Source organism: Toxotes jaculatrix, chromosome 6 (assembly GCF_017976425.1).
Source record: "Toxotes jaculatrix isolate fToxJac2 chromosome 6, fToxJac2.pri, whole genome shotgun sequence".
Taxonomy (NCBI): Eukaryota; Metazoa; Chordata; class Actinopteri; family Toxotidae; genus Toxotes; species Toxotes jaculatrix.
Window position 1 is genome coordinate 29,120,814 of NC_054399.1, and position 11,838 is coordinate 29,132,651.

The 11,838-nt window shown below is 41.6% G+C and overlaps 1 protein-coding gene across 4 annotated transcripts; it reads right to left on the reverse strand.

Moving 5' to 3' along the window:
* Positions 1-929: 929 nt before the first annotated feature.
* lrrc41 (leucine rich repeat containing 41) lies at positions 930-11,424 on the reverse strand. Of its 4 annotated transcripts, XM_041041262.1 has the most exons (11): positions 11,231-11,424; positions 10,725-10,811; positions 10,550-10,608; positions 9,672-10,458; positions 8,491-8,727; positions 7,807-7,971; positions 6,004-6,102; positions 5,712-5,840; positions 3,889-3,961; positions 1,449-1,717; positions 930-1,162 (listed from the first exon to the last, which is right to left on the reverse strand). In XM_041041262.1, exons 1-10 carry the CDS (start codon positions 11,343-11,345, stop codon positions 1,498-1,500), a joined length of 1,971 nt encoding a protein of 656 aa, XP_040897196.1. In that variant the 5' UTR covers positions 11,346-11,424; the 3' UTR covers positions 930-1,162; positions 1,449-1,497. The 4 variants fall into 4 exon arrangements, with proteins under 4 accessions (XP_040897196.1, XP_040897195.1, XP_040897198.1 ...); XM_041041261.1 differs by having other exon boundaries at positions 930-1,717; XM_041041263.1 differs by lacking the exons at positions 930-1,162; positions 1,449-1,717 and adding an exon at positions 2,337-3,454.
* Between the last annotated feature and the right edge of the window lie 414 nt (positions 11,425-11,838).

Below are 11,838 nucleotides of genomic sequence, written 5' to 3' on the forward strand. Positions count from 1 at the left end.
AGTTCAAAGTTTTAAGTTCTGCCTGCTTTCTCTGTCACACCTGGGACGTGTCTGCCTGAAGGAGGCGTCACTGTTTCATGAAAGTTTGGGAAAATGATATAAATTGTCAGCGGTAGACTGACTCCTTTACACAGTCTGTTCATTTCACATCTGTGCATCCAGTGAATATACAGCTGGCTCAGAACATGTTTGGCCTAGCTTATCTTATCTTAGTTTAGCAGGGATAATCTGCTAGCTTTGCTTTGCCACAACCAATACATTGAACCTCCCAGTAACTCCAAAGCCATCTCACTTACAGCCTGTACGTTACTACAGATGAATAGAAAGAGAAGCCTGAAACAGTTTGAGCAGCAGCCCTGAACACTGTCCCACTGTACACAAAACCTCAACTAGCTTACTCTATAACAAGAGACAATGTGGAAACTGCTTCCCATCCTCTGATTGAGACATGGAACTCCCTGCTGTCACCCGCAGCTGTCCTCATGTCAGGAGAAGAAGAAGAGCTCATCATTTCACAATTAAATTCACTCACAAAAGAAAAAAAAAAAAAAACCCACCAGACCAAACTGGCTCCTCGTATGACAACTGACTTCTTTCTGAGGTATGAACATAGGCCAACGTTTTAACTGAACTCCTGTAAAAGCTCTTAGCAAACGGGAAGCCTCGGAGAGGCCAGGCCAGGCCAGGCTGGAACGCAGCGGCGTGTGTGAGTGTGTGTGTGTGTGTTTGTGAGAGTGTCTTCGTTTTATGTAAGTGATGGTTGTAGATAGACCCAGCAAATCAACCAATTAGCATGCAGACATCGGGTCTTCACTCTCTTCAACTTGAATTTACTAAAACATGAGAATAAACAAGGAAAACAAGCTGAATTTTACGGAAAAGAAGTGTTACAGTATTTAGCTTTAAATCCACTAAGAAAACGATTAAGCTCTTTTTAATCAGTTTTTTTCTGATTGTTTTTTTTTTTTTTCTACTTGGTTCCTACTAATGATGAACTGGTAGTCGGTGTTGATGCTGTTTGTCTGAGGTAAAGAAAATGACAATGAAGAGAAGGTGTGAGACAGCTGCTACGAAACCGCTCTTCACCTCGACGTCGATCCTCCGGGTTTTTCAGTTGTACCTTAACGTCCACTGTCACTCACGCTCTGTCCGAGAGACGACTCTGGAAGTGTAACAGACGTTGGTTTAATAAATGATTCAAATGTCAAACTCATGAGACTCTTCTTCTTTTTTTTTTTTTTTTTTTTTGCTCTAGAGATCACAGTCCAGACAGAATGGAAGCTGTTTCGACACAGTGGAGATATGGCCGCTTACTGTCTTGGATGAGCGTGCTGAAGGTGTGATTTCCCTCAACAGTGAAAACTCAGTGAAATCCGTAAACCTGTCTGAGCTGACCTCAGTCACTCTCCTCTGTCAAATACAGGATTACAGAGTTTACATAAAGTTACCTTTCACCTCTGCAGGGAGTCACACCAGAGACTTTTCTCAGGCGTGTGTTCACATGTTGCTGATGTGGTCCACCATGGTGTCAGTGGATTTCCACCCTTTAAGCAGTAAAACGCAGAACGGACGGAGCCTTTTCAGAGCAGCGTCCCACGTGCCGGGGTCCCGATCCCCTGGATTCCTCCTGAGGTCGAGGGTCAGTCGGTGCCGGGGTCGATGTGTCGTCAGTCTCTTAGCGAACTCCAGCAGCTCAGCAGGTTGAATGAAGTTAGAGCTGTTCAGAACAACAGGAAGTACAGGGAAATCATGATGTCATGTGTGATGTACAGACTGTGATAGTTTTATGACAGACAGAGGACCGGTGTCCTCTCGCAACAGTTAAAAGACAAAGGTCCACGTTCGTCCAGGTTTCTCACCCATCGGGGGGGAAACAGGAAGAAAGGCTGACTGAGGTGAATGCTCAGGGAAACTGTGATGAACAGAGCTAAACTGCAGCTGAACATGTGAGACGTCTCTCAGTCTGCACAGAGACGGGCTGACGTCATCTATCTGATCATCATAACTACAACTGAAAGCTCTGATCACTAAATTACTAAAATACAAAAGATAGCTCATTTCTAACATTACAGGCTACTGAAAACATTTCAAAGATTCAAAGACTTTATTTCACATACACAAACCAGAGAAACACAGATGCATCGAGATTTGTAGCAGAACACTAGTGTGAAAAGATTCTCAAGTGTTTTCTTCTTCTGTTAAGTCATGTGAAAAAAAGTTAGGACACCCCATTAAATATTCAGTTCTTTTGTTTTTATTTATCTCTGGAAAAGAAATTGATTTCATTGTTGGTAACCAACAAAAATGAACCTTGTTTTACTCATTAAACAAAAGATATCAACAAAAATGCATATTCTGAGGAAAAAGTGAGGACACCCTACCCCCAATAGCTTGTGTTACCCTACGCTTCTTGTAGCCATCTACCAGCCTCTGACCTTGGTCTGAGGAAAGTTTGCATCACTCCTCAACGCAGAATTCTTTCAGCTGTGAGATGTTTGAGGGGTTTCTTGCACGGACAGCCCATTTCAAGTCACCCCAAAGCATCTCAGTGGGATTAAGATCCTCTGTGATGGTGAGCTGGCCAGGTCCTGCTGCAGCAAAGCATCCCCAAACCATGACACTTCCACCTCCATGCTTCACAGTTAGTATAAGGTTCTTTTCCTGGAATGCTATATTTGCTGGACACGTCCTCTGTTCTGGTGCCCAAATCTGGTGCTCAGTTTTAGACTCATCTGTCCAAAGAACATTATTCCAGAAGTCCTGGTCTTTGTCTACGTTCTCTCTGGCAAACTTCAGTCTGGCCTTCATGTTTTTCTTAGGGAGCCAAGGTTTCCTCCTTGCACACCTCCCATGAAAGTTAAACTTGTGTAGTCTCTTTCTGATTGTAGAGGCATGCACTTTCACATCAACAGTTGCAAGAGCCTGCTGTAGGTTCCCATGATGATACTTTGGGGTTTTTGGTGATTACTTTTAGCATCTTGCGGTCTGCTCTCGCGGTGAACTTGCTTGGACATCCAGACCTGGGCATGTTGGCAGTTGCTCTGAATGTCCTGCACTTGTAGACTATTTTCTGGACAGTGGAATGGCTGATTTCAAATAGGGCAAGCCTCCTTCAAAATGCTGAGTAATGATGTTCTTGATGATTTGGGATGAAGTCTTAGTGCAGTGCTAAAAGCTAAATATTCCTGGTGATGGAAAATATTTCTGCAAGGCAGTTTTTTCCACTACATTGTCTTCTATCAGTCTGTTCTGTTGAGGATTTTCTTCTGTCTTTTTCGTCTCTTTGAAAAATTCTATCAGACATTGACTCCACAGGACGACAGGGAATTTTACCCTGAATCACCCAATGTTTATTCTTTGGGTAACAGGGAACTCAAAGTACATATGTGACATGAACAAAATCAAGAGTCTCTTCTCTAATTGCTAGGAAGACAATTATCAGAGCCGCTCATCCCTATGGAGAAAGTGTACAACGGTGAACCCGCCTCTGCTTCAGCACAGATAACAAGCTGCACATTCTGCAGGTCAGGGTGAAGATGTCCTCCTGTCCCCTCCACCACTCTGTGCACACTCAGGATTAAATGGACCATTTCTATCTAACTATAACTAGAATGCTTCACTGAATACATATTGAATACAAGTATTGATCACATGAACATCACAGTGTCCTTCAACAGTTCTTCTGTATCAGCGTGTTGCTATGGGGAAAATCATGCACTCATCACTGGAAATGTAATGCTTTCTAGGTGTATGGTTCTTACTTTATTTAGTAGTAACAGTAAACACTATACCCTCACGCTAACATTTTCAGCCATGCAGTGTGTTTTATCCTTGCTGGTGTTGAACACTGAAGTACTGTCTGTGTGGTGGTTCAGCAGCAGCTCTTACCTGATGTCCAGTCGTTTCACTGAGCTCGGTGAGGATCCTGAGAACAGCTCTGCCAGCACACACACGTTCTTGGCTGTTAAGACATGCAGCGATATTAGTTTGTGCATTTGAAACGTTGGCTTTGTCGACTGAGGGGTTAAAGATAACACCATCAGCACAGATACTAATCACATCTCTGCTGAGGGGGAATGAAACTAAGGAACACCAAGATGTTTTCTTTCATTTCTGCATCCATACAAGTCTACATGATGTGTCACCTGAGGTGACCTTTGTGTCCACCTGAGGAATCTACACCCAATATTCACTGTCTTTGAGCTCTGCTTTGGTCTCCACCAACTGCTGAGAAAAATATCTGCTGCTTTAGCTGCAAGCTAGTAGCTAGTAGTGTACAGTGTATTTTTTTTAATCACTGAAGACAGCTGCTGGCTGTGGTGGGAAGCTGACAGCGACAAATCTGATTGTGTTGATTTGTTGAGTGGGGTGGATTGTGGCAACAGCCAATAGAATTGTAACTTCAGACCAAAGAAAAAGAAAATTAACAGGAGGAGACGACATCCACTTAGTCTGTATCAGTCACTACGCCATTTTATTTAGAGGTCTCAAAGATTTCTACTCAGTAGAATATTATCATTCTGGTGTAATAATAACGGTATACAGCAGGGGTCTTCAACGTTTTTCAGGCCAAGGACCCCGAAAATGATGGAGAGATGGAGCAGGGACCCCCTTCCCCCTATATTTTATAAAATTGTGTTTTATATTAAACTGAGCCTAGTGCCATATATAAACATACCTTCTTATTGTGCATTCAGTACTAAGCTATTCAAACAATAAACAGGTTCATACATTAATGTTTTTATTTCAAACATGTGCAAGGTACAGTGAGTAGGGTGGCCGTGTCACTGCCATTTATAAACATAGGTATCTCCTTTTCAAATAATATTGCAGCGTGCTTCCTTGTGTCTGGGATCTTAGTTAGCTGTGGGACTGAATAGGCTCTAGGCCAACTGAATTGTGCCAAATGATTGGCACAGCAGCGAAAGGGGCGGGTCCTCCTCTTAGTGTGCAGGAGTCCTGTGTGTTGCTAAATGTGTGCGTTTCTGACTGAAAGATAACTTCTGCCTCCATTTATCCATTCGCTAATATGTTCAATTCATGTTAACGTGTTTTTAAAGACATTTAAATTCGTGGGAAAAAAATAAAAAATATATAAAAACTTGTCTAATCAATCAAAAATTTCACAACCCCCCTGCAGTACCACTGTGGACCCCCTAGGGGTCACAGACCCCCTGTTGAAGACCTCTGGTATATAGAACAGAAACCGTCATTCGTAATACAACCACCAGAGGACACCAAAGTAAATCATTTTTAAATCCTACACACAATGTAACATAATGTAAGTTTATTTCACTGAGACAAACACAATAATGGACAGTCCTTTAAAGAGATTCCTGGAATAAAGAATTGACAAGTGCAGGAGTTATATAAAGACAGACCTGAAGAAATCCAAACCAGTCCCAGAACCCACAGGATAAGGATCTTGACATAATTCATAACCGTCAATCATTTGATTGTCATCAATTATCAGCTGAAGACCAAATTCAATAATAAATATGAGTATTTGAGAAAATGAGAAATGTGAGAGCAGAACAAACACGTTAGCTTTGATGATCTGAATACAAAAATCCTAAAGGGATCAGCAACTACAGCTGTGTTAACGCTGCTTCGAACCTAAGGCTCCAACAGCAGTACTGGTGCTGATGTATTCTTGAACTTAGGACATCTGTCCCCTGAACTTAGGGGACAGATGTGCAGGGTGAGCTTACCTAGCCGATTCTGAGCCAGGCTGAGCGTGTGGAGAGAAGGCACCGTCTTCAGAGCAGCCACCAGCCGCCGCAAACCCTCCTCCTTGTCACTCCACTTCTCGAGAAGGCGGCAGTCGTTACACCGCAGCTCTGAGAGAGAGAGAGGAAGAGAGACAGCACAGAGCAGAAGCTAACTCTGGACCTCTCCACTGTTTACCTGTACTGTTTCACTTTCAGGAAGGAAATGAAATCTGCTTGGCTTTTATGCTCCAGGTGCCTGTTGGTGGTGAGGGGGTCATTCTCCTCTTCTTACCTTCCAACTTGCAGCTTCTCAGCAGGGTCAGGATCTCAGGGACACAGTCAGACAGCTTCATGTCTTCCAGGCTGAGACTCTTCAAACGGTGATTTGACTCTAAAAGTTGAGCATAAATCATTAGTGACAGCACGTCACAGTACATTTGCTGGACTGACCAGTTGGCTAGGCCATTACCAGGGCTGGTGAAAAGGACTCACAAACACAGCTGCTCACTGTAGCTTCTTTTTTTTAAACAAACATTTCTCAAACTGAAAACTGTGCATTTGTTGGAAGGACCATGCCATCCAGTGCAGGAGCTCTGTGGAACAGAGGACTAAGTCATGTCAGGATATGAACACACAAAATAATTGTTAGCAGGATCCATTAATTAATGGTTTGGGAAATATCACCAGACTTATTCTTACTGTATGTTTACTGTTTCCTGTAACAGTGCCTTTTATGTGAATTCCTTGTTTTACTGCTTTATTTAATTTTCATTCATTCTTGTCGTTTCACTGACTTTGATTCACTTGCAATCCACTATACAAATGGAGACAGCCCCAGCCCCTCGCCCCACGAGCAACTCTCATAACACAGTGCCCTCTCATAACACAGTGACCTATTAAACAGCCTGGACACTCAGACACTCAGACTGCCCATACGCAAAGAAAAAATATTTCCCTATATACTGACTGTCAACATATTAAAGTATTTCCCCATATATAACCTGTCAATGTATTTGAATCTTTAAAAATATATAGAATAATATTTATTTGGCAAATAACAAATACAAACAACTAAATAATCCTTTTTCAAACGAAAAATCAAGCATGACATTCAACCACTAAAACGAATTTTTCTGTTCAGGAATCCAAGTAAACCACTATAATTTGACATCTTAATCAAGAAATAACGCATTCTGAAAATTCATGGATAAAAATAATAATTGTATTTTAGCATTGAAAGTATCATTTCAGTTAAAGAGCTTGTACATACTGGTATATTAACCATTACAGATAAAATGATTTTGGTCATTAATTTAGGGCAGCTGTGGCATAAACCTTACATTGGGTGGTGGTCTAATAAATTTGTTAAGCACTGTATTTCAACATATGTACTTTATATTCACATATATGTACACAACAATGAGGACATAATTCACACACACTAACAGATAATATATCAAAAAAAATCTTTAATTCTGCTTTGAAATACACAAACCTCTGTAACTATCTGTAACTGTAGTCATGCTATCAAACTTACTCCTTATTTGGCCTTCAGCCACTGAAGCAGTTATGTTCACAAAGTCTACCAGGAACTACACAGGAAGTTGATGTAAACTGCAGCTGCTTCATTTCTTTTTGCAAGATAGTCATGATACATTGACCAATAATAGCCCAATGAGATCTTCCCTATATGTTTCTGTGTTTTATTTCACTGAGTGAACTTAAATATATGTTCAATATTTGATGTGACAGTGTTCAAAGTAAAGTGTGATCCAAATCCGGTCTGGCCCACAGAAACAGTCACTCATTGAAATGTCTCATGCGTTGACTGATAAAACAGATATGAACTGAGCATTTCAACAAAGCCATTACATGTAAAATGTAGTGTAGTTTTTGCCTTCATAGCAATCTATTTTTTTTATATTTATCAATACATACGCATACATGCTCCATGCATATATTGCAGAATATTGAAAAATATAAAGACTAGTTGCCCATATATGGAAATGTTATTGCTTGATATATTACATATATATAGCCATATATTTTTGTTTGGTAAGGGTGTGGTGAAGCCCTTACTGACGTAACACATTACCTGAGAGCGTGGTGAGGAGCTGGCTCACAGAGGAGCTGGTCGGTAACCTCATCCCAGCTAAGTGAAGTGAGGTGAGATGTGGGGAGCGTCTCAGCACAGATAAGATGAAGTGCACATCTGTTTGGAGCTCGGCTACTTTGACCGTCAGCTTCTCCAGGGACAGCTCTGCAGAGAGGAAGATGAGGATTCTGATAAACTGCACTGCTTTAGTATTAATTTGTGCAGTGTACGCAAATGCTTCAAAGACGCTGATAATAGTGGAGGCTTGAGGTCAACCAACACATTGACAACTCAATGTTATTTAAGTTTAAAATGGATCCCTTTCTTTATATTACGAGATTTACTGAAAAGAATAACAACTAGAGACCACCTTACGATGTGATCCCACCAGCTGTGATGCCAGTCAGTGTATTGACATTTGACCCATGAGTACTCAGAATTATTCGATCTATTAATTGGCTCAGATGCTACTTGGACATCATCATATGTAACCAAAATATGGCTATCTCAAAGCTTTCTTCGTAGCAAAGTTGAAACCATTTCATAACAATGAGATTACTCTCCTTCTAAACTCAGGATTTGTTACTGGACTGGTTCAAGCACTTTGTGATTCAACAGGTACAATACACTTTTAATCCTGCTCATTTTAAATGTTACTTCACTTTGGTAGAAGCTTAACAGCACCTGAGATGTCTGGCTCAAGAGTCCTAGGATAATTTGGTAAGAGGCATGGTCCCCACATCACAGTCTGGACCTCCAGGTGCAGGGACGTCACCGCGGGGCTTGCATCCAGCAGGATCTCTGTGAACTTGGTGTGCGGCAGGACGCCAATGTTCAGCTCGGTGAGAGAGCTGTGGGAGCTCTCAGACAGCTGCTGCAGGGCGCTCGCCAGGCCCAACATATCAGAGTCCAAGAAGGTTGCTGGATAAACAAAACATTAAAAGAAATCATTGCTGCACAACTGAACAAATCAGTGGTCGAGTAATGTACTTATTCTCTGAAGGTCAAATCATTTTATATTTCATTTTTCTGAACTGATGCATTGGATTCAGTACAATAATACTGTTTCCAGACACCATACATTTAAAGTCATCCCTTTGAATTTTGTTGCAAAGGAGAATCAACAGACAGTGTTTTCTGTTGTCCTTGATTATTTTCAGTGAAATCTTTCAATGCTGTGAGGACAACAAGTATGTACAACATACAATATTTCACAATAAAAACCCTTTTAAGAAAAGCTTTAATAGAGGGCTTTTACTCTGAAACTGTTACAGGAAGTCTTGATTTTGTATTAACAGCAAAATGCAGCAATTTTTAAAGAGCAAAAGGGAGTGGATCAAAACCAGACTTTGTACTAAAATACGATAATAATAGAATTCGAGGAATTAGACATAAAGGCCTGCTTCACTATTTGAGGAAACACATTATTTTAATTCGATAACCTTCTTGTAAATCTGTTTGGCTTCAGAGAACATTAATATTTTATACAGTGTTTGCACTCTAGCAGTGCTACTGTGTAGTTTTTGGGTGCCTGCTTTGTTTGTTTGTCTCATGTGTGAACATGAAGACACACAAACACTCATTCCTGCCAACAGTTTTACACTATTCCACTGATCCTAGTAAACACAGATGTAAACAATGCAGGATTTTAAATACTTCAAAGATCAGCTTCGCAAATGTTTTATGACGGAGGCAATGTATTTGTGTGATTGTTCGACTTAAAGGATATGAACTGTCAACTGTTCCTAAACTTCCACTTGTCAGTGTTGGCTGGTAGCGTCGTAGCACAGATACAAAGACCAAAATGACCCCTGACACCCCCCACCACCCCAAAGACTTACTGGAACAGTAATTAACAAACTTACAAAAGCTGTGAAGAGTCAGAGAGCGAAGGCAGAAAAACGTGGGCAAGGCACAGTTCAGCACTCCCAGGGAGTCGGACCCACACTGCCTGATCTCCAGACAACTGATCTGTCCGAAAGGACAAGCCCCCGCTGAGGGACCATCACGTGGAGTGAAGGTTCGACAGAGAACCTGCGGGTCCACAGTAAAGTCTGCTTTCCCAGTTGCCTCATCCAGCTTGGAGCGTTTGCAGGGGGGCACATGATCATCTTTATCCTCTGAAGACGTGGTCTCAAGACCTGGTCTGCAACTAGCCCCGTCTGCACTGGCTGAAGCAGCTTGTGAAATACAGCCTTCCATTTTGCTTTGCACGAGATGCTTCAGTTTATGATGTACATACTGAGATCCCCTTCCATGCAAGAGCCAGGCCAGCGCGATGGGACACTGCACATGAATGACAAGTTTTTTAGCCACCCCGTGGTCTAGCAAGCGGTGGAGAACGTACAACGCAGTTTGTGTCTTCCTCTTTGATAGATCTATGGACTGCGACACTCCCACACTCCTGATGTGCTTCTCTAGGACGTTCAGAAGAGGCCGCTGCTCAGCAGTTAAACTCTGAAGGGCTTTATGTGAGCTTGTGATGAGTTTAAAATGTTGGATACTTTTAGCAGCAGCCCACAGGAAGGATGGTGTGTTTAAATTTTTGCTGTTTCTCATGACAAAGGCGTTCGTGACGTCATAAAATACGAGTGTAAAAAGCAATTTCATAACTTCATGTCTGGCCTCTTCCTCTGTGTGTACGTCCACTGCCTGAAATGTAAGACAGGACTCTTATCACATACGGGCTCTAGATATTACTATACATGAGATTCTTCATTATTGAAAGGGACATTACACCTACATGGTTAGGTCCACACATGTCCTGTAGGACTCCGGCCCATCCAGAATAAGTTGATATCCCTGAGAGACGGCAAATAAAAGTGACATTTAATAGAAATTTAATTATGAATTAAAAAGGTACCGACTGTATGAACAAAGGAAAAATACAACCTTTGCACAACAGCCACAGTTCTTACCTCTTTGATTTAGCTCAGGCTGCAGCTCATCCAGCTGACATACAGTCAAATGAGGAAGAAGATCCTCAATGAGAGGCTTTGGAAGATCTAAGTTGTGAGAGAGAAGTTAAGACATCCCAACATTGGACAACAAGTCACTCACCACCAGTGAAGAAAACAGAAAACCAATCAAGCAAACTAAACAAAGAACCCTCAATGTGTACCACGACCGGGTGCTAAGACACCGTGGGGACAATAAACAAATATCTTTCAAAGTGGAACTGACAATGATCCCTGTGAGACAGCAGCAAACCACTGTCTGCTGTTTCACAGCAGTCAGTGGTTTGTTAAATACACAGGCCCAGGATGATTAGCAGATGGGTTACGCTACATGCTAGCTCCTGCTAACAGTTAAGAAGTTAGCGTAAGAAATTAGCCCAGGTCGTAGTGTTAGCTCTTCATGTTCTCCAGCTCTGAGTAACGTTACAGCAACATTAAGAGTAAATATGAACACATTCCACACTTACTAAGAAGAGCCTCAGTGCTCAGAGAGGCAAAGTGTTTCCTGACAGCACGGAAACATATCTCCTTCAGGCATAACTCCGGCTTTCTTTGGTCTGCTTTATCGGCTGGTTCAGACATTGTTTAGTCATTTACTAAAGCCGTTAATTAAGGTGCTAATTCAGACCAGCTGACAGCCAACAGCGAGGTGTGCACTCACATCAGGTCCAGGTCAGTGGAGTTTCTTCTTCGGCGGTTTACAAACAGCGTAATGTTGCATTACCGCCACCCGCTGGTTGTGCTCTCCTCTTTTCCTTTAGGTTTAATTGCGGGCCACAGTGCCCACTGTACCATGACTGAACCACAGTGTATAACTTTTAATTCACGAAAACTTTAAATTCTCTATAGTTTCTAGCAAATATTTAAACAAAGTCCTCCGTACCTGTAATTTTTTGTTGCCTCCATCAGGCCTTCTGCATGTGTCTTACATCTCATCTAGAAAAAGAATGTTCTTTTTCCTACATTTAGTTCACATTTCACTGACTGACTTTTATTTTGCAGCCCTACCTTTCTCTTTATGTCACTATTACATGATGAATCAGTCAGTTTGTTTCTGTTCTGCCTTTAGTTTCTA

Coding starts and splice junctions, on each gene's coding strand:
- lrrc41 (XM_041041262.1), bottom strand. CDS start 11,345: ATGTCTGAACCAGCCGATAAAGCAGACCAAAGAAAGCCGGAGTTATGC. Junction 10,812..11,230: donor GAGCACTGAGGCTCTTCTTA/GTAAGTGTGGAA, acceptor CTCACAACTTAG/ATCTTCCAAAGCCTCTCATT. Junction 1,718..3,888: donor GTGAAACGACTGGACATCAG/GTAAGAGCTGCT, acceptor TGTTCTGAACAG/CTCTAACTTCATTCAACCTG.